Here is a 26069-nt window from a genome sequence, read left to right on the forward strand (position 1 = left end):
AATATTCATTCATCTTGGATAACCCCCTGTGGGGATGGTGAGGGGTAGGTTGTATTCTTTAACAGCTTTCGACTCTTTGTTTCTCTCTCGGTAATGATGTGTCCAGGCAGGGCAAGGTTGTTTCAGTCCCAGGGAGCCCGGGTGCCTCAATTCAGTGCTCCTCCATTACTTCCTAGGCTAACAGGCCTTTCTTTCTCCAACCCCATGGCAGTGCGCAGGGCTGCCCAGCAGTATGGCCTCCGAGAAGGAGGGGAAAACGACGACTGGACTCTGTACTGGACTGACTACTCAGTGTCACTGGAGCGGGTGATGGAAATGAAAAGTTACCAGGTATCTGGATCACAGCTGGTTCTCAACATAAGTGGCATCTACCCCATGGGGTCCCCATGGTCCCCCCAGGGGATCTCACAGGTACTCCCATGTGCCCCTTTGTTCATGAATTCTGACTTCCTTTGCAGAAAATCAATCACTTCCCAGGGATGAGTGAAATCTGTCGCAAGGACTTGCTGGCCAGGAATATGAGTCGCATGTTAAAGCTGTTCCCTAAAGATTTCCACTTTTTCCCTCGGACCTGGTGTCTTCCTGCTGAGTGAGTACCTACCTGTGCTCCCTTCTCCACTCCGCACCCCAATTCCATTTCAGAAAGAGAAGGGAAATAGCGTGTGGCTAAGGTTGAGAAAACACTAGGCTCTGCCTGTAAAATTAGATGACATTTAGGGTTTGGGTGCCTTGAAGCCAGAGCCTGCAGTTGGGATGAGAATTGTGTTCTGACCTTGAAAGCTGTTGATTTTGAACTTGTTTCAGACTTTTAATTGTGCAGTTTCTGAATTTTTAAGGACCTGAATTCCCTGCAAAGCCCATCTTTTCTCCATTGTGTATGTCTCTCCTATTTCCAGACCTCTGGGCATCTGTCTACCAAGCCTAAGGCTTTTGTCACATTATTATTATTTTTTAAATAAAGAGCTAGCATTCCTTTTTACTGCTCCCAGCTAAAAGTGTATCTCGTGCCCTCCCTGTTCTGGCAGCTGGGGAGATCTGCAGAACTACAGCAGGTCAAGAAAAAATAAGACGTACATTTGTAAGCCGGATTCGGGCTGCCAAGGGAGAGGTATATTCATCACCCGGACGGTGAAAGAAATCAAACCCGGGGAGGACATGATCTGTCAGCTCTATATTTCAAAGGTACTTCTTCATTGTGATTATTTATTTTATCGCCACAGCAACCTCAGGCGGTAGCTCCACTGGACTGCCTGTGAAATGAGGAAATGGAGGGCGGGGGTGGAGGTGAAGCCGAGTCCTGTCTTCTGCCTTGGACTTTGTCAGACCAGCCCTTCTGACCAGAGATGTGACTTGTGCCTGGGCCAGCGTGTCCCTCATCCTTGCATCCCTGTGCATTGGTCTGGCCCTACCACGGTGGTGCCTTGCCTCTAACAGACGACAGCTGGGAGAGCACCTTCGGTCTGTGGAGGCCTCAGCTCATTGAGGAGAGGAAAGTAGTCCTGGAGAGGTCATGGTAACCTGCTTTACTCCATGACTGGAGGTCAGAGGTCACAGCGGCATCGCCCACCGCAGATAGGGAGCCCTCTAGAAGTGTGTGTGGAGGGGGAAGCACGGGCCAGCACTGCGGGCCAGCACTGCAGGGAGGACTCTTACAGAACTGAAGCACAGCACAGCCCTGGACAGTGACAACGTGTTCTTCATCACAGGACTTTTTGACATTATTTTGTTTCGTTGATGGGAGTTCTCCTGGCGGTAGTTACTCATGACGTTTGGCAGAATAGGAAACTGAGGCACAGTGTGGTTTAGGGACTTCCACAAGGTCATGTGGCGGGTCACAGAGCCCAAATCCCCTTCTCCCTGTCCCCAGCGCTAGCCAAGTCTGCGCGCTGTAACAAGAAGCGATGTTGGAGCTGACACCACGAGAACCAGACGGGACGCCAATGGGCTTCAGGTCTGAATTTTTCCTCCAATGCTTGTATAACTTCCGTTCTCTCCTCCCAGCCCTTTATCATTGATGGGTTCAAGTTTGACCTACGAATTTATGTGCTGATGACATCCTGTGACCCTCTCAGGATTTTTACATATAATGAAGGACTGGCCCGCTTTGCCACGACCTCCTACTCTCACCCTTGCACAGACAACCTGGTGAGTTCAGGGGACACGTCACCTTATCCTCCTCTTAGCGTGATAAAAAAAATTCCTAGTTAAACGCACATTTGCAAACATTGTGGATTTGGCTATCATGTGCCGGATTGCATACATTCTTTTCTCTATCCCTCCCCAGAACCCTCAGAAACAGGGACTGTCACCTCCCTTTTACAGAGAGAAAGTGGAAACTCAGAGAGCAGAAGGATTTGTCCCAAGGTCACAGAACTAGAAAGAGATCAGGCTGGGACTCAAGGCCAGGTCTGCGTGACTGAAAAGCCAGTGCCACAAGTTCCACGCCCCTGAGGTGTCCCTCAGGCAGGACCACCCAATCTCAGGAGGAACTGGAATTTCTTCTACTCCAGGCTGTAGGATACCCCTTCCTACTTCCTCTATTTTGCTAGTTTGAATAAACCCCAAGACTTCCCCTTTCTTCTCCATCTCTTGAAGCCTCAGGGGCCATGAGAGGGCACAGACAGGAAGCTGGAGGCCCGCCCTTCCTCTGACCCCACAGACTTGTGTCTCTTCCCCCAGGATGATATCTGCATGCACCTGACTAATTATTCCATTAATAAGCACAGCTCCAATTTCATTCAAGATGCTCACTCTGGCAGCAAGAGGTAAGCAAGCGGCCTCACTTCTCCGTTCTTTCCCTGCCTGTCTCAGAGCTGCTCTCTGGGGTTCTACCCAAACCCTGTCAGTCCCCATTGATGTTTCCATCTTGGGTCACATGCTCTCAGAAAGTATTTCTTTGCCTCTAAACCCACAACAGACTCCTTAGTCTCTGCCCTCTGGCTGTTAATCATTAAAAGAAGGCCACGTTGTAAACCTTAGGAGGATGGGAGGAGGAGAGATAAACATGAACTGTTTCCCCAGCAGGGTACACACACACACACACACACACACACCCCAGAACATACTGTTGTTACACTTGGCCCTTCGGACCTTTCCAAACCAACAGATATTTATTGATTTCTGGTCTGCCACGGGACATGGGTGTGCCAGGCAGTTGTTCCTAAGCTTGTGGTTCCCTGGGATGTTGCTCCAATACAGATTCTCAAATACTGTGTCACGATGCCTGGTGTGACAGGACATGTGACTAGCTGGCTTTAAGGCTCTCCAGAAGGAGGGGGAAGAATGAGAGGAATGCATGAGTATCTTCCCAAGCAGCTTTTATATGCATGCTATCATCTAATCCTGTCTCATTTGACTTTTAAGAAAAACAGGGACTAAAGAATGTGAACATGACCAGACAAAAGGGAAAGAAAAAGGAAGTATTTATGGAGGCTTCCTGTGTACTGTGGCCTGAGCTGGGGGCTTTGTGTGCTTTTTTTTTTTTTTTTTCATTAAATTTTTACAACACTGTGGCAGAGGGATTATAATCTACCCTTTGTAGATGGAGAACTTTGAGTTAGGCACCATCTCTATTTTACAGATGAAGAAACCAAGTTTCTGAGAGCTTAAGTAAGTTGCCCAAGGTCACTTGGTTCTAAATACCACAGCAGGATAAGGAGGTATGTCTGCTGGGCTCTAAGGCACATGCTCCTTATCCTGCACCAGATTCAAAAGACTGATAAACGGGCAACATGTTTGACTTCAGAACATCAGAGAGGCACAGTGCATGGGGAAATTTTGCAACGCCCTTGGTGGCAGAGGTCCAAAAAGCAAATGGAAAATCATTAGGGGGACGTGTGGGGCTTGGTGGAGGCGATCTCCCTTCTTCAGCAGGCACTAGCCACCGGTCTTGCCTGAAGCCCTCCCAACCTCATCTACCCACTTGGACTGCAGGCCTCAGCCAAGCCTCCTGTGCTGTTGCCTGTGGAGCTTCGGTGCTCGTTTGTGGCCAGTCCTGCTCTGACTTGCCAGCTGAGTTGCCTTGGGCAAGTCCTTTTTTTGGAGCCTCCATTTTTTTGTCTTTGAAATGAAGATGATGACTCCATTCCTGATATTCTGTGTCCCGCTTACCTCACAGGGACACTGTGGAACTCAAATGACCTGTGATAGCAACATGGACAATGCTCGTAGTTAATGTCATTTTTGTCTTAGTCTAAGGGCGTATAATCGGAGGGTCCTCATTTCCCTCCTCTTACGAGAACTGTACTCCAACATCAAGCATGGGGTCCTCAGGCCATGATGAGGGGTGTTATGGGGTGCCAGGACTAAGCTGAGGGTGTGGAGGATTGTTCTGCTGCCCCGCTGTCCTCCTGCTTCCTGCATCTTCCTTCTCCTCACCTCTCCCTCGCCCCAGATCTGGCCTCATCCCCCCTGGTCTTCTCCATCCACCCTCTCTGCTGGAGCAGTCATCTGCTCCCTGGGCCCCCACCCTGTCCTCGTTGGCGTGGCCTGTCCCCTGAGCTCCGGGCCCATCTCTTTTCAGCTGCACCTGGATGTCTGCCTCTTGCCCCCAGCTCAACTTTTCCCAGGGGGGATGTGTTCTCTCTCCTTGCTTCCCCTTCAGCATTCCAAACTCATCCCCTTGGCCAGCTTCCCCTTCTCCACCTTCTAATCTGCATGATTAGCATTTGGTGTCGTCTTGGATAGTTCCTTTTCCAGCGAGTCATTGAATCATAAACATTCCCCCTCAAATGTCCTTTTGTCCCTTTCTTTCCAACAGGCCCAGGCCTTACATCAGCCTTAGACCCAAGGGCTGCATTGACGTCCTTGCTCTTTTACTTAGCTCCGGGCACCTCTGCCTACCCTCTCTGTACCTTCATTTTCTCATCTGTAAAATGACCTAATAAAATAAGAATACTAGCTGGCCAGCCTCACAGACATGCTGCAAGGACATGTTGAGACGATGTGTATGAATGGGCTTTAAAAAACAATAACCCCCATGCAAGTGGATGCTGTTATTATTATACATTCTGTGTATGCATTACTTCCACTCTCAGTAACCAGTGTGGCTCCCAGGTGTCTAGAACACCAAGTTCAAACTCCTCTGCTCAGCCTACTATAATTTAACCAGACCCCACTTTTTACTATCATTACTATTACACTAATAGTCAGCATTTTATTTTTTGAGCACTTGCTGTATGCCAGGCACTGCTCTAAGAAATTTACATACCTCAATCCAGTTAGTCCTCACAAAAACACTATTATTATCATCCTGATTTTACATATTAGGAAATAGGTGTAAAAAGATTAAGTAACTTGCCCAGGGTGGTACATTTAGGAAGTGGCAGAGCTAGAATTGAAACTTCCAAGGCCACACCCTAGCCACTAGGCACCATGCCTGTGCTATTTCGTCCGTGGTGTTCTGCCAGGATACTCTCTAGCTCACATTTGACATATAGGCCTCGCTCATTGCCACCTCTCTGCTCAGCTCCAACTGAAAACACGAGATAACATTCTCAAAGGCCCTTCTGTCTCACTAAGCTTCCATGTTGCCTTCTCTGATGGTTTCTGGGTTCTGGCCCAGCCACATATCCCCTGTAGTGTGGGTGAAACCCATCTTCTCTGTGGGCATCTGTTTCCTCGCTTATCAGATGGGAGGACTGGGTTCCATCTCTAAGGACAAGCCTGTGAATTCTGAGTGTAACCATCCACGATGACCTTTCCAACTCTAGACTCCCACCGCCCTTATGGTCAATATCAGCTGGAGCCTCTAACTGCTCTTTGCTTGGTACACATGTTTGTCTTGTGTCGCCTGTTGAATGTGAGCTCTTTGAAGGTTCGAATGGCTCTCTGGCCTCCTGGGTGCTTGCCATGTTGCCGAGCACAGTTCTCCCTTCTCTCTCTCTCTTTTCCTCTCATCTTTCTCCTTTCTCTTCCCCATCATTTGAGACAATCCGCTTTTCATATTGACTACCTCCCAGTTCTTCCCTCCCCAGCTTGAGGCCAACTGCGCCTCCAATCAATCCCCAACTGGGCTGCAAACTTAGTAGGAGCCATGAGGGAGAAGACAGAAAAACAAAAACAGAGGCCTCTGGGGCAGAGACCAGGTCCTCTTCATCTGTCAGGGTGCCTGGCACATAGCTGGTGTGTTAAATTGAGTTGACTAAGCATTGGGCATTATGAAATTACACAATATTTATTCATTATGATGTGCCTGAGTCATCCAGAAGAGGTTATGTTGTAATTTGTAATGTCTGTGACAAGAAGGCAAGGAAGTGTATAATCTATTCTGGGAAAAATTATTTTCCAATTTGGAAAGTTAAACACATTTTTTTTGCACTTGAAAGGGTCGACTTCAAGCTCTCTGGAAATTTTGTTCATGTGTAACTGTTCCCTGATGAGGGCAGGTAGAGGATGTGGGCCTCTGTACTGAGTGGTTGTTGGTTACCTGTCTTTACATCCTTGGTTGTTTCATGTGTGTTGACCCCCTAAATTGTCCTTAGGCTTCCCATGACAGGGGTAGTAGTTTCTTGGGATTCCCTCAGTGCATGAACTTTGCATACACAGCGGGCCCTTAGCAAACATGTGTTGGCTGACCGACCCTGCATCCTCCTTTTGGACTCCATTGGCTGGGGTCCAGTTGAGCTCTCTGAGCTGTCTGGGTGAACCATGTCTCTTGTCTTGTCATTCTCCTCTTTGATCTTCATCCCCCTGCATCTCTTCCTCCCATGTTTCCATTTTCCACTTTGATTCTCTGTGCACTGTGTGTGCGTGTGTGAAAGGATGGTCGTCTGACCCCGTCATTGCCTCTTGGACCTGTTGGATTCACCCTCTCTCTGAACTACCGAGCGTGGAGCTGATTGGGGCAACCCCTCAGATGTTTCCTCATGAACCTCTTCACACAGAGTAGACATCCTCTGACCTTTGTGTTACAGTGACCAGCCATCTTGGTTGGCCTGTGAGTGAGGGGTTTCCTGGAATGTGGGACTTTCAGTTCTAAAATTGGGACCATTCTGGTTTGCTTGGGGCATTGGTAACTATCTGAAAATGCCCTGGGGCTGCCTTTTCCATGTGGGCAATCCTAAACCAAAATCTCTGTATCTTTAGCGTCCCCAGAATCCCCTCACGTGACTGAGGTGGACCTCGGGTAGTGGTGTTCTTTAAAGGCTCCCTAAATACTTCTAATGAACACCCAAGTCTGAGACATTGTCACCAAAGCAGAAGCATGATGTAGGGTATTGGTTTTTAATTCTTTTAGTCATCTATTCAGTCTCTGCCCAAGACCTCAGATGTGTTCTGGGTCACAGTGAAAGTGCCCAGGCAGGTCTGACATACCATTATATCTGTGCCCACTCCAGAGCTGTGGAGCGTTGAGGAATGTTGTCCTGTGGCTCCCGCAGGCCCCTTCTGAGCTGACACAGTCCTGGTGACACCCTGGCTCCTGGGTGCCCATCGTATTGGCTCTGGCACCTTCCTTTCCCCAGAAGTTTGTTTTCCAGCATGCCATGGCTGTAGATGGCCAGGGGTGGGCTGCCCTGCCTCATGGCCTGTGGTTCCCCTCCAGGAAGCTCTCCACCTTCAACAAGTACATGGAGAGCCAAGGCTACAATGTGGAGCAGATATGGAGAGATATCGAGGATGTCATCATCAAGACCATCATCTCGGCCTACCCCGTCATCAAGCACAACTACCACACCTGCTTCCCCAACCACACTCTCAACAGCGCCTGCTTTGAAATCCTAGGCTTCGACATTTTGTTGGACCGCAAACTCAAGCCCTGGCTGCTGGAGGTAGGGAGGCTGGGGCGGGGGTGTGTGAAAACTGGCCCCTGTTCTGGGGGTCAGCCAGCTTCAGGCTCACCGCTCCATCATCCCAGCTCAGCTAGATGTGTTTAATCAGCTTAATCGTGCGGGTTCCTCCCACCCACCATGCTTGCTGCCTGGGGCTTGTGCCTTAGCTGAGAAGTGGCCACCAGAGGGGGGTAGACGGCCAGGAATTGGAGAATTCCTTGTGCCTTCCTGAGGTTCACCCAGACTTGGAAACTGATCTCAGACACAGAGTGATTCTAAAGATAGTCCTACGTTTTATAACAGAATCATCTCCCAGAAAGGGGGTGTTCTTCATCAAAGCTGGATCGATGACCCTGGCAGGTGTGCTTCACTTGCTTGGAGTGTCGTCCCATAGACCGAAAGGTTGTGGGTTCGATCCCCAGTTAGGGTATTTGTGGGAGGCAGCTGATAGATGTTTTTCTCTGTACTGCTGTTTCTCTCCCTCCGTCTCTTCCTCCCTTCCCCTCTCTCCATAAACATGTCTTAGGGTGAGGATAGAAAAAATTTTTAAATAATAAAAATATAAAAATAAAAAACTGGGTTGATGATGTTGAAGATCAGATGGGAGCTGTCAGGCCTGGCTCTCAGGGCACTGGACCACTCAGTTCCAAGCACTAATAGAGAATGGTCTGGTGTCTATGGCTACAGGAATGGGTGGGGAGCCACTCAGTGAGTTTCCTGCTTCCCCTAGACCCACAGGGTGGCAGGAGGAGGAGGAAGAGAAGCTCCTGGTGGCTGTCTCCTTTCCAGATTGGGCAGGGGTGGTGGTGGTGCAAGTCAGAGGTGCTAGTGCCAGCTAGTCAGCCTTCGGAGCCGAGAACCTAGAATTATAGGCCAGATTCCTAGGGCCCTGCCTTTCCTCCCTTCCCAGTCCTTGTGGGTGTGGGTGGGAGGGAGAATATGACTGTTTGGAGCTCTTAACCAAAGAGAAGGATTAGCTGCTACCAGAAGCAAGCCTGCCTGCAGAAACTGCTAGAAATCTTCAAATGTCATATAGCGCCTCTGAACAATGGACTTTTCTAGGCAATGGACTTTTCTGCGAGCAGGAATGAGTCCTCTCCCTTCTCCCACCTGTCCGCCCCGCAACCCCGGTCGGGATCCCGAATGCATCACTCCTTTCTACCTCTCTGCTTGGCCCTTTGCACTGACCCTTCCACCTGCTCTATGGATGCACAGTGCACGTGAGCAAACCACATACATGATACAGGGGAACCCGGAGACGGGGTCCTCCCTGATGGTTCTCAAGAAGAAAAGACTAAAATAAAAGCTAGTTAAATTAGAGGGGGTTCCACTCCCACCTTTCCTCACTGTGGCTTCAGTTCAGACCTTCTCTTCCCCTCCCTCCCACTCATCTTGGTAGCCAGGTCCCCAGGGTGGGCGTAGGTAGGGAGTTCCCTGGAAGCGGCATTTGGCCTCACTCTCTCCGTTCACTCTGGACAGCCCAGCCTCCAGCTGCCATCTTGCCCCCACAGGTCAACCACTCTCCGAGCTTCTCCACTGACTCCTGCTTAGATAAGGAGGTGAAGGACAGTCTGCTGTATGACACCTTGGTCCTGATCAACCTGGGAAGCTGTGACAGAAAGAAGGTCTTGGAGGAAGAGAGACAACGGGGGCGGTTCCTGCAGCAGTGTCGCTCTCGGGAGACCAGGTACAGTAGCACACCCCGCCCTCAGGGACCCCATTTTTTTATGAGTCCCCCACTCCCAATAAGACTGGCCTGTCCTGGTCCAAGTTATGATGCAACAACCTACTATTTATGTGGCCTTTATGTTACTTCTCTGAGCCTCGATGTTCTTTCTGTGAAATGGAGCTAATGATACATAAAGTTATTGGGGGGGGGCTAAATGAGATAATATGTGTAAAAGGCTTACCGTAATGCCTGGCACTATAATTTGTGTTTGAGACTATTGAGGGTCTTGCCTGGAGTTGGTGGGGAGGGTGGTCAGCTCTTACAAATGATTATCCTACTTGGAAAATTAGTTTATATTTGTGGGATGTGGCAGTTTGAATAGTTTTACTGTGACTATTCTTTTGTTTCTATTTCAGGAGATTTAAGTTATAGACACAACTGTATGTAATGTATATAAGCTTACTAATATCATATGAAGGTTCAGGGATTACCAATACAAAAAGTAAAACCATCCCTTTATCTTTACAAAAAGAAAGATTTGTCTGTCCTACCTCATGCTACCGTGTTGGCAGGAGCTACCATGTCCCTGCTCCCTGCTGGGAAGCACTGGCCTTCCAGAGACGCCTTCTGCTGCAGAGTGCCTGCAGTGTCAGAAGACTCAGAGCCTGGGCAAGGAGATGCCAGTGTTGATTTTCAGACCCCGCTGTGGCACCCGCCCTCCTCATGTCGGGCCCTTTGAGATTACACTGGAATGGGGGCAGTAGCATCTGTGTGTGGATGGCACTTTCACATGTACTGTCTTCCCTGTTAGGAAGGTGGCAGGCAGGTGAGGTGTTGTATGTTTCTGTTGGTGGAGCTGAGGAGACAAAAGCCCTGGAAGGGGAGCTGACTTGTACTAGGTCACCTCGCTGGTACATGCAGGTCTGGACCCAGAGCCCGAGGGGTGTGTGGCCTGGGATTCCAGGATGCCTTGCACTGCGCCAGATTTCTCTGAACTCCTTGAGGAGGAAGCAGCCCCAGATAAGGAGCAGCTAGATCTCTCTCCTGAATCACTCTCCTCCTTGTGACATGGCCCCCCAATAGCTCAGTGGCTCTTGGTTTCCCTGCTGTAAAAGGGACTTATCATTCTTCCCTCCCTGACCTCCACCTTCCCAGGGGACTGTGAAGAAGAATGAGGTCATCACAGCTCCTAAAGGCTCATTAAGCTCATCTAAGAAGCCCTCAAGTTTAGCAAAACACAAGCTGTCTTCTCCAGAGAATGACTGGGTAGTTGGGGCTGTGATTGGGAACGGGGTGACAATTCTGCCTTGTCACAACTAAGCCGAGAGGGGAACGGGTTTTCCCTGTAACAGGAGAGAATTGGAAGAACTGTCAGAGAGACTGTTCTAACCGGCTCTTAGTGCATTATGATGTTGGCTTTCCCGGGAGGGCTGGAATCTTCTCAGGGAAATCTTTAGGAAAGACCGATGGACCACTGTTGTGTGCAAGACCGCCTCCGCCTGGCCCTAGCTGGTGTCCAGCGTGGCCATGTTCCTTCCAAGCACATGTGGCCCTGTGTTCTGGTTGCCAACAGGATCGAGGAAGTCAAGGGTTTCCAGGCCTTGCGTCTAGAGAAAACTGAGAAGTATGAAAAGGAAAACTGTGGAGGGTTCCGCCTGATTTATCCCAGTCTGAATTCGGAGAAGTATGAGAATTTTTTCCAGGACAACAACTCCCTCTTCCAGAATACTGTTACCTCCCGGGCCCGGGAGCTGTATGCCCGGTAGGAAGGTACCCTCGGGATGGGTGGGGTGTTGAGGGGGTTGTGCTTGACCTGCTGGGTGACTGGCTTGGGACTGTGAAGAGGGTCTGTGAGCCTCACTTTTTGACCTTGAAGTTGCCAGGGAAACATTTGCTTTAGTCTCACAAGGACCAGGGATTGTAAGATTCCCTGTAGTGGGGTGTTGTTAAGTAGATATGTGGCTGTTTCTAGAAACTCCCCTAAGACAGGTACCTCCACCCTACTCCATTCAGAATGCCCAGCTCCTCAGAGCTGCCTCCTGGCTCATGCAGGTATGTAATCTAAGAGCTGGAAGGGACTCATCCCATCCAGTTCAGTGCCCACCCACCACTTCATTTTATGGAAGGAGAGGGCAGAGCAGAGAAGACATCATATAGAGATAATGACAGAAGTGGTACTGAATCCCTGTCTCCTGAATCATGTGACTACGTTATTTCCACTATCATTGGCCAGTGAGGCCCAGGATATGGAGTGGTCCAATGTGGGAGCCCCTGACTTTGGCCTCCTGCCCAGACCCTCTTCCCAGCACCTGCCATGAACAGGATCTGGCCTACTGGAGGGTGGAGAGGGAGATAGAGGTGTGGTGGAGTAGAGTGGAGTCCATTCTTGCACATCTCTTCTTGGATGCTATTCCCCAGGCCAGGAATGGTGTGGTCGGATGGGTGACTCTCCTTCACCTCCTGTTCTATGACCTTCAGTCATTTGTGCAGACTGGACATGCTGGGGGAGGAAATGTGGGGGTCTCTGCTCTTTGCCCAGTCTTGTCCACCCCTCCAGGAGAAGCCCTTACTTGAAGTCCATCTCTAACCCACATGACGCTCAATTTTCCTCTATGGGCAGGCAGCTGATCAAGGAGCTGAGACTAAAACAGGAGAAAAAATCCTTCCATACAAAGGAGAAGAAGGTAGAGATGCAGGGGGAGTCAGGAGGCGAGCAAGCGAGAGGCAAGGTCTTGAAAAGCTGGCAACAGACACAACGGCAGAAATACAAGGCCGCCATCACCTACGCCTCCAAACAAGTAAATGCGGATGGGAGGGGAGCCCTGGTGCCCAGCACCCTCCCCCAGCTGGGGCCAATCCGTGGGGGGTTGCCGAGGAGACCACTACTCAGAGTCTAGACACATTGAAGGAATGAGGCTGCAAGGAGGGCTGGGCCACAGGAGGGGAACCTAGAAGCCACAAGGAGCCCAGCATCCCTCAGAGGATCTCTCCATCCAAGCAGAGCGGATGCTCACTGGTCTGTCCTTCTTGCCTCCTCCAGTAGGACTTAGGAGCTGGGAGGCTGAGCGTAGTCCCCACGTAGAGAGTGGGCTTCAGGACTACATGTCCTCGTTGTCCCCAACTCCAGATTGGGTTGTAACGCTCCTTTCCAGGAGGCCAGGGGCACAGCTAAGAAAGGAGGCCACAGAAAAGAGCTTCTGGGAAGCAAGGACACTCAGAACATTACATGGGGTGACAAACCACAGCCAGGTCCTTCCAGTCTGTTCTCTGCTCATGTTGTCCTGTGATCTGAATCTCTGGATTTCCCCTTCTCCGCCTCGCTTTCTCTTCTGGCTCAGTGGAGAGATTCAGCTGACTTTTTAGTCCACCCCTTTTTCCTCAAAGACTCACCCAAAGGGACAGGATTAGGACAGAGGTTAATTTCTTTCCACAACTTTGGTGGGGGTCATAGACTCTTTGAGTATCTGATAAAAGCTGTGGAATCTCTTGCCATAAAAAATACAAAGTTATAGTTGTAAGAGGGTCAAAGACCCCATGAAACCATGAGCTCTCCAGGAGACTTTGATATCAATTGCTTTCCTTCTCCCCCGCATCTCCTTTGCACCTACTCATGGGTGCTGATGAATCTGCAAGTAGACAGAGCTGGGTTCCCATGAGCTGTGTGTCTGGTTTCCTCCTTTCCAGTCCTTCCAGCCATTGGCATTAGTGTCCTGCACACCTGACATGCTCTTGAGTGTCAGAGATGAGAAGAAAAATGAGACGGGTGGCAGCCTTGACCAGGAGGCCCCCAAGAAGGAGGATGGCCCTGCTCCTCCCAAGCCTCTGTCTGCACGACATTACTCCTCTGTACCTGACCTGAGGAATTCAAGCCTTCTCAGCTGCTCTGGGCTGGAGTTCAGTAAACCCATCTGCAGAATCAAGGAAGCCAAGTCTGCCTCTGCAGTGAACATATTTGCTGGCACTGTGGTGAGTGGCACGGTCAACGTCCCAGAAGGCCGAGCTCGCAAGGTGGTGATGGAAATCTTGCTTTCTTGTCCCTTCTCTGCCCCTGACTTCCTATGGCGCCTTCAGTAAGCCACTTACTGTCCCTGGGCCTTCATTTTCCCACTTGTGAAGCCCAAGCTGGGGAATGGCATAGCTGTTAGGAGTAGAGACCTATACTTTCAGGGCTTTTAGAAAGGCTGTCCTATGTGCTCCCTCTTTTGAGGCAGAGTAAAGTGTATGCTTTGGGGATTTGGCTGCCACTGTTTGGATCCTAGGGTTGGTGGCTTAAAACACAAATTTATTCTCTCAAGTTATGGAGGCTAGAAGTCTGAAGACAAGGTGTCAGCAGGGCCATGCTCCATCTGAAGGCTCTCCAGGAAGGATCCTTCCTTGCTTCTTGCTAGTCACTAGCGGTTGCCGGCAGTCCTTGGTTTGTGGCAGCATAAGTCCATTCTCTCTGCCTCTGTTATCACGTGGACTTTTTCCCTTTGTTTCTTCTCTGTGTATCTTCGCATGGCATTCTTATAAGGATCCCAGTCATTAGATTTAGGGCTCACCCAAATTCAGTATGACCTTGTTTTAACTTCTTTTACCTACAAATACCCATCGTCCAAATGAGGCCATATTCTGAGGTTGTGGGTAGACATGAATTTGGGGAGGAGGACATTTTTAAAGCCAGTACACAACCTAAACAGTGGTTCTCAAACACCATTAATGTATGGACACCTTTTATTTATTGTATTTATTTTTAGAGAGATGGGAAGGGAGGAAGATAGGGAGAGAAACGTTGATGTGTGAGAGATATATCGACCAGTTGCCTCTCTCATGCCCCCAACCTGGGACCTGGGACCCGGCCCGCGACCCAGGCATGTGCCCTCACAGGGAATTGAACCAGTAACCCTTTGGTTTGTAGGCTGATGCTTTACCCACTGAGCCACACCAACCAGGGTTGAACACCTTTTAAAGGAAAGAAAACTCAGATTCCCAATGTAGACTTAAACTGTTTTTATAAATATATACAAGTACAAACCAGATACAAAATCTTTATACTTATAACTCCCACGTAACTAAAAAAATAAAACAAAACAAACAAGGCCAATAAGATTCATATCAAAATATTAATTTAATGTGACAGTTGACTTTCTATTTTTGCAGAAAATAAGTTGCCACATGAATGTGGCCCTGACAGTTCTAGCACAGGTTCTTTCATGTTTATCCTAGTCAGGCCCACCAAGGGCTATGTGGTAACTACTGTAACTACTGGAAAATTTTCAGCATCATTGGCCCTTTGCTTGGTCCAAGTGCAGTATAGTTTAATGCAATGTTTTTCAAATTTTTAACCACAGCCCACAGTAGAGATCTATTTTATTATTCAGTCCATCACATATACACACAACTAGAAAAACTTTCTAAAACAATGCTTAGCCATACAAAATATTGTGACTCATTTGATATTTTCTATTCTGTGCTATTCTGTTCTATTCTTTAAAAAAATATATCAGTTACAACCCACTAAATTAACTTCGTGACCTACTAATAGGCTTACAACCCACAGTTGGATAAACGCCTTTGAGAGAGTATGCCTCGGAGCTTCATGGCATTGGATTTGGCAGTGATTTCTTGGATACGACACCAAAAGCACTGGCAGCAAAAGCAAAACTAGATGAGTGGGGACTACATCAAACTTAATCAACAGAGTGAAAAGGCAACCGGTGGAATGGGAGAAAATATTGGCAAACCATGTATCTGATAAGGGGTTAGTATCCATATTACATAAAGAAGTATTACAACTGAACAACAGCAACAACAACACATTTAAACAAGCAAAAGACTTAGACAATTCTCCAGAGTGAAAGAAGCCAGCCACAAAAGGACAAATACTGTATAATTCCACCTACATGAGGTATCTAGAATAGTCAAAGTCTTAGAAACAGAAAGTAGAATGGAGGCCTCCGGGGGCTGCAGGGAGGTACAAAAGGGAGTTGTTTAATGGGGATAGAACTTCAATTTTGCAAGTTCAAAAGGTTCTAGAGATCTATTGCACAACAATATACATATAGTTCACACTACTGTACTGTACACTGAAAAAATGGTTAAGATGGTAGATTTTATGTTACTTGTTTTTTAAGTCACACACATACAAAAAGTAAAGGGTATGCTTTGGGGATCTGGCTGTCACATTTTGGATCATGGTTTCTCCTTTTATTATATGTATATAGCTTCCATCTAGTCCCTTTAATTTCTATAAGCCTCAGTTTCAGCATCTAAAACAATGATACCAGTGTATTACTGTGAGGATTAAATGAAAATGCTTAGAGTGGGGTCTGAGACACAGGACTCGGTGAGCATTAGCTTTCTTTTTAAAAATAAAAAAAGATTTTATTTATTTTTAGAGAGAGTGGAAGAGAGGGTGAGAAACATCAATGTGTGGTTGCCTCTCGTGCACCCCCAACTGGGCATGTGCAACCCAGGCATGTGCCCTGACTGGGAATTGAACCAGCGACCCCTTGGATCGCAGGCTGGCATTCAATCCACTGAGCCACACCAGCCAGGGCAAGGGTATTATTTTTTTATGCATTTCTGAATTCAATTTGCTAATGTTTTGTTGAGAATTTTTATGTCTCTGTTCATAAGAGATATTGGTCATAGTTTTTTTCTTCTACTTTCTTTGATATTAAGATAATATTGACTCCAAAAAATAAATTGGAAAGTGTTCCCTCCTCTTGTTTTCTGGAAGAGATGGTGTAGAATTGTCATTATTTTTATTTAAATTTTGGTTAGAGGTCTCCAGTGAAACTGTCTGGGTCTGAAGATTTCTTTTTTAGAATATCTTAAACTACAAATTCAATTTCTTGAACAGTTAAGCATTTTATTTTAAATGATTTTTTATTTTTGATATATTGGTTCATTTTATCTGTTGTTGGATGTATATATGAAGAATTGTTTATAGTAGTCTATCATTCTTTTAATGTCTGCAGACTCATAGCGAGACTCTTTCATTCCTGATATTGGTAATTCATTTATTCTTTCACTTTTTTTTGTTGTTGGTAAGTGTTGCTAGGAATTTAGCAATGTATTGGCTTTTTTCAAAGAACTGGGTTTTAGTTTCATTGTTTTTTCTCTCTTTTCTTATTTTGGATTTCATAGATTTCTACTCTTTATTAATACTTTTATTCTGCTTGCTTTGAATTTATTTATTGTCTGATGTCGTTTCTCTTTAGCCTGAAAAATTCCCTTTAGTATTTATTGTACTGCACCCTTATATGCTGATGATGAATTTTCTGGTTCTGTTTATCTGAAAATGCCTTTATTTAGCTTTCACTTTGAGGAATATTTTTGTTGGACCTAGAATTCTGGGTTGATATTATTTTCCTTGCAGCACTTTAAAAATTTTGTTCCACTATGTTCTGGTTTTCTTTCTTTCTTTCTTTTTAAATTCGTAACATTGTCCCCTATAGGCATGTGTCATTTTTTAATGGCTGCTCTCTTTATTTCTGGGTTTCAGCTATTTGGTTATGATATGTTTGAGTGTAGTTTTATTTGTATTTATCATATTTAGAATTCTCAAGCTTATTGGTTTTGTAAATTGATGACTTCCAACAAATTTGAGAAGTTTATGGTTATTATTTCTTCAAATACTTTTTCTGCTTTATTTTTTCCTTTCTATTTTGCTTTCTGTATCTATGACTGCTCTAGGTACCTCATATAAGTCGTCGTCATCAGCAGCCGTCCGTCTCGAGAGACGATGGTGTAGCTTCTTAAGAGTCTATCTGCACCGCCGAGAATGGCTGTGCAGTCCGACTCGGGAGTGACACGGTATCTGTCTCCTCCCGTGTTGAATCGACATCTTACGATGACGCTGGAGTGTCCTCTCCAGTGAAGCTGAAGCTACAGAGCCTGGGCAGGGTGATATGGAGGGTCTGCTGTTGCCCATGCAGCAGACCCCCCCTCTCTTCGCAGCTGAAGGGTCCAAGGGAAAGACGGAGTCAATACAGCTTGGCTTCAGGTGCGCCGCAGGAGTTGCCGGTGTTGACTACAACGTCAAACCGCCTTAGGGACTCCGGCTCCGGATTTTCTGTCGGGGTTTACTCTCTTAGCCTTTCCCCTGAAGAAGTATGCCGCAAGGCAGCGGAGGTTTTTTGGAGTCAGAGTTTTCCTTCTCTGATGTGCCCTGACTGGAAGATCGAACCAGCGACACTTAGCTCGCAGGCCGACGCTCAATCCACTGAGCCAAACCAGCCAGGGACCTCATATAAGTAGAACCATACAATATGTGTACTTCTGTGTCTGGCTTATTTCACTGAGCATAAAGTTTTCCAAGTTCATTCATGTTATATTATGTGTCAAATTTTCCTTCTTTTTTAAAGGCTGAATAGTATTCCATTATATGAAGGCTGAATAGTATTCCATTATATGAAGGCTGAATAGTATTCCATTATATGAAGGCTGAATAGTATTCCATTATATGAAGGCTGAATAGTATTCCATTATATGTGTATAACATATTCATCCATTCGCCTTTTGGTGGACATTTGGCTGCTTTTGGCTCTTGTGAAAAATGTTGCTGGGAACATTCGCATGCATAATTTTAAAAAGGAGCTATCTAACATCTTATTTTAAATGTATACCTAGGAACAGAGTTGCTGGTCACAGGGTATTTGTAATCTTAGTTTACCAAGTATTTCTAGATGGTTCACCAGAATGGCTGTCTACTTGCTCATCAGCAGTGTCTGAGGGTCCCTGTACCTCTGCATTCCACCAACAGCTTTCTAATTTTGCCACCCTAATAATTGTGAAGTAATATTGATTTCTCTGATTACCATTCTCTAGTGTTTAAAATCTCTCTCATATTTAAAGACCTCTAGGGGAAGCTCTGTGGACATCCCCTGCCATCTTCTACCCTAGTGTTTAACCTATTCCTGGTTAGAAAACGATTCTAATCTAATCTTTCTTCCTACTGAGGAAATCAGCTCTTAATCTCTTTAAATCAAGAATGACATAAAAAGGAGCTCTTTGTTTTCCACAATCTCTTTTTGGATTGTTTTCTCTTCCAGCCCTTAACTTCAGGAGAAACCTCAGAATCCACTACCCAGGTCTCAGACTCCCCTGAGTCTCTGCTGAGCATGACCATGACCACCAGCTCTGAATGCAGTAGCCCAGAGATGGACAGGGTGGCCTCCTTTAAATGCAAGCAACAGCAGATCCCTCAGCACCTCCTCCATGAGAAAATAGCAAAAATTTCTCTGCCTACAAAATCCCAACGCTTCTTGGGGAGTCTGAACCCAAGATGGACTTTGCTAAAGAATAACCTGAAGAAGCAGCATCTGAGGTCAGAGCTATTCACCAAGATCCAACTGAGGAAGAAGTTGTCCTTGTTCTCTGCTCCCTATGACTCAAAGCTGGTGTTAAGCAAGAAGTCACGTGAGTGCCAGCCTGCACAGGGAAGCGCCAAGAGCTTAGGGGATGGAGGAAACTATAGAATCAGTCCTAATCTTTTGGGGAGCATCCAGTCTGAAATGGGGTGCATGCCCTGTCCTTAGGGAGCCTCTAGTCTTAATGAGAAGACCAGAAAGATAAAAATAGAATGCTGTGTCTAAGTACCCTCATTCAGTTGAGGCCCATTCAGCTAAGTCTGTACCAGTTGGGGGCATCAAGTATGAAAAAACAGTAAAGAGAAACTATTTGGGGAAAAGGAACAATGGATGATTCTGATTTGATTCGGGATCAGATTTAGGCCAGGAGATGCTAGACAGACATGAGCTTTGCCAGGAATTTGTGCTGTCATTCCAGCAGCACAAATTGATAATGCTAATGGACTTTGCCTTTCCAGAAAACTCCTCTCCACCCCAGGAGTGCTACTTCCACAGCGGGAGCTACTGTAAGAAGAGGCCGCTGGATGAGTCCTCCCGCCTCCTCTTAGAGAGTTCTCACAGCCACAAAGTTTCTCTGAGGGATCTACTGGTGGTTGCCACTTCAGCCCGACTGGATCCGAGGCCTGGCAGAAGACATACGGGTGCTATGAGGGATCCGTGTATACAGGATCAGGAAGCATACGGTCGCTGCCTGATCACTGGCCAGAAAATATGAGAGGAAATAGGTAGGCCCACCTATGTTTCCTTAATGTGCCTGGTGCATTGGTGAGCACTATATATAGGTATATATTTTTGGAATGTTGGGTAGGTAGGTGGATGGATAGATTGATCAAGACATACAGGTAAGTAGACAATTAAGACTAACCCTAGTCAAAATGTGACACCCCAGCCCCCACAATGTATATTTCTGCTATGACCGATCCATCCCCACTGCATTAAGTGCACTTTGCCTTGTCTTCCACTTATGGCTAAAACTGAAACCCTCATTAATACTGGTTCCAGAAGTAGAACCGTGTCAACTGTGGTGGGTTGATTTCCACACCTTTCATGCTACGCCAGTCTGGCCCAGGTCCAGGCCACTTGCCCCTAAAGTAATTGAGGGGACTGAACGACCAGACAGTAGACCTTGAGATTTGAAAACAAAGATCTTTCAGCTTTAATTCTACCATATGGAAGGACCGAGGAGAGCAAGGAGCCTTCTGTCAGAACTTAGTGCTTCTGAAGGAAGGTGGTGTATAAAAACTTAGGAGAACTCTACACATAGCATTGCACCCAGGGTGGGGCAAAAGTAGATTTACAGTTGTTCATATGGAAAAGATTAATACAATAATTAATACATAATAATACAAGAAGAAATAGTGTTTTGCATACTCACAACTGTAAATGTACTTTTGCCATACCCTGTATGGTAGAGGGGTGTGTGCTGCTTCGCTGCCTATAGAAGAAGTCTATATGTATACACTTTAATCATCTGCCTCACTCCTACCTCCTAAAGCAGACTATGACCAGACAGTCTGACCCGGCCGCCTTGTGACTCACAGTGCAGAAGGCCCAGCGCATGAACATCAGCTCATAGGCATAACTTTGAGTGCTCATAAAAAAAATGCATATTCCAGGGCCCACTCTCAGAAATTCTGATTCAGTAGTTTTGGGAAGAGGCAAGAATCTGCATTTTTAAGAAGCTCCTCCAGGTGATTCTGATGGTCCTCTCGCCACCCTCAGAGAAATACTGGACCTGGTGTTTTTCAAATTCCCCTGATGATATGAACCATGTGGGGGCCATTGTTAAGCCTATAGTTTCCTAGGCCACACCTGGAAATTCTGACACATGAGGTTTGTGATGAGACCCTGGGAATTTGTCTTTTGAGTAAGTATCTCAGGTGTGATAGTGAGGACTGTCCTACTTCTAGACCCAGCCTTGGGCAGAGGGACCGGTGACAGCCAGGTCTGGCCTGTGGACCTGCTACTGGATCAAAACTCTTCCGATCCGTACAGAGCTCAAACCCACCCCCATTATCTTTGGTTCATCATTTTTCAGTACTGGAATTTTAAGTAAAGATATGATTACTTATATACTTATTGTCCCTGGCTGGTTTGGCTCAGTGGATTGAGCGTCGGCCTGCGAGCTAAGTGTCGCTGGTTCGATCTTCCAGTCAGGGCACATCAGAGAAGGAAAACTCTGACTCCAAAAAACCTCCGCTGCCTTGCGGCATACCTCTTCAGGGGAAAGGCTAAGGGAGTAAACCCCGACAGAAAATCCAGAGCCGGAGTCCCTAAGGCGGTTCGACGTTGTAGGCAACTCCTGCGGCGCACCTGAAGCCAAGCTGTATTGACTCTGTCTTTTCCTTGGATCCTTCAGCTGCGAAGAGAGGGGGGGTCTGCTGCATGGGCAACAGCAGACCCTCCATATCACCCTGCCCAGGCTCTGTAGCTTCAGCTTCACTGGAGAGGACACTCCAGCGTCATCGCAAGATGTCGATTTAACACGGGAGGAGACAGATACCGTGTCACTCCCGAGTCGGACTGCACAGCCATTCTCGGCGGTGCAGATAGACTCTTAAGAAGCTACACCATCGTCTCTCGAGACGGACGGCTGCCTACGACTTATATACTTATTGCTGTTTATGCTCCTACTGTTTAAAAAAAGAGGGATGATATAGCAGATAACAATGAAAGCTTTTATTTAATATAATTGTTAAAATGAAGTAATAATGCTCAGAAACCACACAGAGACAGGGAGGAGATAATTATGTTAAAAGGGTGTGATAAAGTGCTTCCTGCATTGATCAACGAATTTGGCTCTGAACCTCTTAGCAGAAAAGGCCAAACAGCATTTTGTTTTGGTCTTTTTTATCTTCCCAATCAGAATAGATACTCCCTAAGGACATGGCCTATGCCTCTGTCATTAGACGGGGGTCTCCCTCGAGGCAGGGGCCTCGTTCCCCATCTCCCGCAGAATGGGCACTCCCCCAAAATTAGGACTGGTTCTTGGTTATTCCATTCCCTAAGCGCTTGGCACATCCCTGTATAGGCTGGCACTCACGTGGCTAGTTCGGCAGCAGGTTTGCGTTGTAGGCAGCTGGGAACAAGGAGAACTTCTCCCTCAGTTGAACCTTGATGAACAGTTCTGACATCAGATTCTCTTTCTTGTCATTTTTCACAAAGTCCATCTTGGGTTCAGATTCCCCAAGAAGCTCTAGGATTTTGTAGGCAGAGAAGCTTTCAATATTTTCTCCTAAATCAGTAAAGATAAGTTTACTCATCTAGTAAATAGATAGTTCTTTAGGACAGACTTCTTTCTTGGGCTTTAATTGCTAAGAGTACTTTGTCATGTGGTCATTTGTTGTCTATTGTAGACTTTTACTCCCATAGTGGACAATGACTGAAGGCACTGACACATTTTTAAATGAATATTAATGATGGTAATAGTTTCCCTATTGTGGTAGCTTACTATATAGATGCCAGCACTCTTCTAAATATGTATTTAGGCTAATTCCAATCACAGCTGTGCACTTCAGAAAAGAAAAAAACTGAGGCTCAAAGAGCTTGAGGCTTAACATTCGGGAGGTCCCACATTGAGTCAAATGTTTCTGATTCCCAAACCCCAGGCTCTTAAAGCCACACGACTTTCCTCTCGAATGGCATTTTTAATATTAGTCTTCAGTTGGAGTTGAGGGTATAGTAAAGGGCTCTTCAGTGAAGGTCTTTCTGTAGGTAGCAGAGATGGCCAAGATCAATCAGGGCCTCTTAAATATCATCTGGAGTCACCAGATCCCAGAGCTGGACCTCTGCTTTTTGGTCAAATAATAGTTTCTATAATTTACAACTAATCAGACCACAAAGGACTGTTACCTACAAGGCAAACCTACAAGGGTCCAATTATATAGAGCAGAAGGTCTTTCAATGCATTGATTTTCAACTGGAGCAGGATGTGGTACGAGAATAAGACTTCTGCATAATCAATAATGGTAGAATGAAAGAAGGAAAGGACAGAGCAGAGGTCCAAATTATGGATTAGGGGCTTTCTTGGTAGGTGTAATAATAACATTTTCCACACATCAAGGTTAGATTTCATTAGATTTCATCTAATCCTCAGGTCAATGCTGTGAGATTGGCAAGGCAGACATTATTACCTTATCCTCGAGTTGCCGATGAAGAGAATCAAGGTTTGAGGACATTAAATGACTTGCTCAATCTCATACAAGTGATGAGCTCTGGACAAATAGCACCCTGTTGTTTCCTCTTTACCTCTCTGCCATGAGCATAGGGCTGGTCTGACCCACGTGAGGAATTTCTCCATTTTTTTAATCATCCTTCCTCTGAATCTACCAAAGTTGGTCAGTCAATAAGCGCAGGATCAAGAGCTGAGTTCTAGGGGATAAATAGACTATTTTGTAGGATTTTAAGATGATTATAGCTCGCTCAGAGAAGGAAAACTCTGACTCCAAAAAACCTCCGCTGCCTTGCGGCATACCTCTTCAGGGGAAAGGCTAAGGGAGTAAACCCCGACAGAAAATCCGGAGCCGGAGTCCCTAAGGCGGTTTGACGTTGTAGTCAATACCGGCAACTCCTGCGGCGCACCTGAAGCCAAGCTGTATTGACTCTGTCTTTTCCTTGGACCCTTCAGCTGCGAAGAGAGGGGGGGTCTGCTGCATGGGCAACAGCAGACCCTCCATATCACCCTGCCCAGGCTCTGTAGCTTCAGCTTCCCTGGAGAGGACACTCCAGCGTCATCACAAGATGTCGATTCAACACGGGAGGAGACAGATACCGTGTCACTCCCGAGTCGGACTGCACAGCCATTCTCGGCGGTGCAGATAGACTCTTAAGAAGCTACACCACCGTCTCTCGAGACGGACGGCTGCCGACGACGATAGCTCGCTAAAGTGGGGTGCCTGGCATCTTACTGAATAAATGATGATGATGATGGTGATGGTGATGATACTGTGATAAGCTCAGCATGGACTGGACAAGAGACACTTGCTTTTGGTGTACCAAAAGCTTTATATACATTATCTCAGTCCTCAGAGAAACTCTATGTGGGGACTACCGTTGTTATTCTTTTTTTTCAAATGAGGAAACCAAAGTTTAGATGGTTAAGTAACTTGCCCAAGGACGCAGATAGTGAGAGCTCCTAAGCTTGTGCTCTTAATCACTATCAGTTATTTCTGGCCAGCCATCATGGCTGCTCTTAATGATCTATAGCAAATGTCGGGGGCTGCAGGGGTGCGGGAAAATGAATGTTGAGGACATAAAATGAATTTCTGGTGACCATGGATGTGGATCACCTGCGCACCTCCTGACCCACTGGATAAGAATGGTGATGGAGCGTTAATTGACTTGAATATATTAGAGGTTATTTTACTATTTTTAAAAAATAACCTCTCTCTTTTTTTTCCAGGATCAGACTGGATCTCTGCCATTTCCCCCTTTTTTACTTTTTATTCCCAGGAAATGATTGATCTCTCTTACAGTGTTTACAGTACTCATAGGATCTACCAAAAGTTTTATCTCCTCATCTAGATATCCTGGTCTTATAACTACCTCCCATTAGCACCACTGAGGCCAACAGCCTTGCCTTTTGTGCCCTCCCAATTACCTTCTTGTCTGTAGGATCATGACTTCTGGAAGTTATCGGTGCTGTCCCAGAACATACCCCCGTTGTTCCTACCAGTGTCATTCCTATGGGTCCCTCACATGGCACCGTCATCCAGAACACCCCCCCAGATAGAGCAATGTGAGGAGAGGAACGTTTCAGAGAAGGACTCACAATTTCTAAGAACCCAAAGCCCTCAGTCCACCAATAGGCCTGTGTCAGTTGTTTTCAACTCCAACAAGAAAAGGCAGAGAAAGGGCTGGGCATGATGGCAACTCAGGGCCCCGGATAAGGGAACTGGGGCAGTTGTAACCCCAGGTACAGATCATACCTCCTCCCACCCCAGCCACCTCAGTGCCCAAACATCTTCCTGCTACCGTCCTTACCAGCCCAACCCAGTTTCGCCAGTGAAGATAGAGGGAAGGGGACAGTGCAAAGCCTTCAGACATTTCTTCCATCAACCTACAGAAATGCTTTTCCCCTCGTGTGTACATTAATAAAATAAATTGCTATGCTCAATACCAGGACAAGGAATCTGATTCAGAGTCAGAATGGGAAAAGGAGTTGAGAAAGATAGTTTTCCCTAAGAAAGCCCCAAATCCACTGAAAATGTGTCAGGGACCTTGGAAGAATTTCTTTGGATGAATGATCTGCAATGAGCCCCACACCCACCAGGCTGGGAGCCCAGAGCCCGAGGTGGTCCTTCGGGGAGCAGTGTGACCGCTGTGACCCTGCTCAGCATTGGGCCTGGCTTGACTCCAGGTCTAACATCTCACTTTGCCTGCCAGGTTATTCTCTGCCCTCTCCAGGAATATAGTGCAAGATTTTTGCCTCACTTGTGCTTCCTGCATTAGATTCCTGGAGAGAGCATGGAGGAGCAGAGGTGGAAGAAAGGTGAGGTCCAAAGTAAGCACCTGCTTCACAATGGGGACGCAGCTTTGTCATATGGATTCCCAATGGAATCACTTTCTGGCCTCAAGAATGTCAGGGGATTCTGGGATACCTGAAACCTATAGTATCCCTCAAGCAAAAGACATTAATTATCCAAGGTGTTAAATAGGAAATTTAGAATCATGCCATTTGTGTCCAGCTGTAAAACACACACATGTATGTAATATAGTACCTTCATCCCCACCTAGGCCTGCTTTTCAAGACTCCTGGCATAGGGTTCCTTTTGGTAAATAAGTGAAGGCCCACCTAGATGTCAGAAGAAAGAAGTCCTGGTTACCACTGGGCAGAGTAGTAGAAGCTTAACCATCACCTTGAACCCCCCAACCCCCACTGCACGCTTTCTGGATGCCCTTTAGAAGGCTGAAACAGATTTAACCTGTGGCCAGTCTTCCCATTTTCATGATCAGATTATCACAGATCATAGCCAGGCCCATGCAAAAGATGTAAGACTTGCTAAAATGGAGCTTCCTAGGAACTCTTCATTCCTCCTTAGTCACCAACCCCAACCAGTCAAGGTTCCTGAGCTGAGAAAAAGGAAATCTCTTAATAAGACTAAGTCAGAATTATTTGTCTTTTTAAGGGACAATTTGGTGCCAGCACCTTTGATCTTAGAGATGGAGTCAGCTTCGTGGGCATGCACTCTGTGCACTTGGGTGGGCCCTGCACTAGGTTTGAAGCTCAGTGGTCACCATCTTAAAATTCTGAATAATTTTGAACAAGGGGTCCTG

At 46.6% G+C, this 26069-nt stretch overlaps 1 protein-coding gene across 1 annotated transcript; it reads left to right on the top strand.

Moving 5' to 3' along the window:
• The first annotated feature begins 211 nt into the window (after positions 1-211).
• On the top strand, positions 212-24907 carry TTLL6 (tubulin tyrosine ligase like 6). The gene is made up of 13 exons (XM_090291023.1): positions 212-330; positions 459-589; positions 1026-1182; positions 2002-2145; positions 2680-2765; positions 7544-7769; positions 9281-9456; positions 11012-11200; positions 12059-12236; positions 13123-13404; positions 18477-18843; positions 19253-19519; positions 24196-24907. The coding sequence occupies exons 1-12, from the start codon at positions 310-312 to the stop codon at positions 19507-19509; spliced, it is 2214 nt and encodes a 737-aa protein (XP_090147149.1). The 5' UTR covers positions 212-309; the 3' UTR covers positions 19510-19519; positions 24196-24907.
• Positions 24908-26069: the final 1162 nt, after the last annotated feature.

The sequence above is a fragment of the Furipterus horrens genome, unplaced genomic scaffold (assembly GCF_987537825.1).
Source record: "Furipterus horrens unplaced genomic scaffold, mFurHor1.1.pri manual_scaffold_11, whole genome shotgun sequence".
In the NCBI taxonomy this organism is placed as follows: domain Eukaryota; kingdom Metazoa; phylum Chordata; class Mammalia; order Chiroptera; family Furipteridae; genus Furipterus; species Furipterus horrens.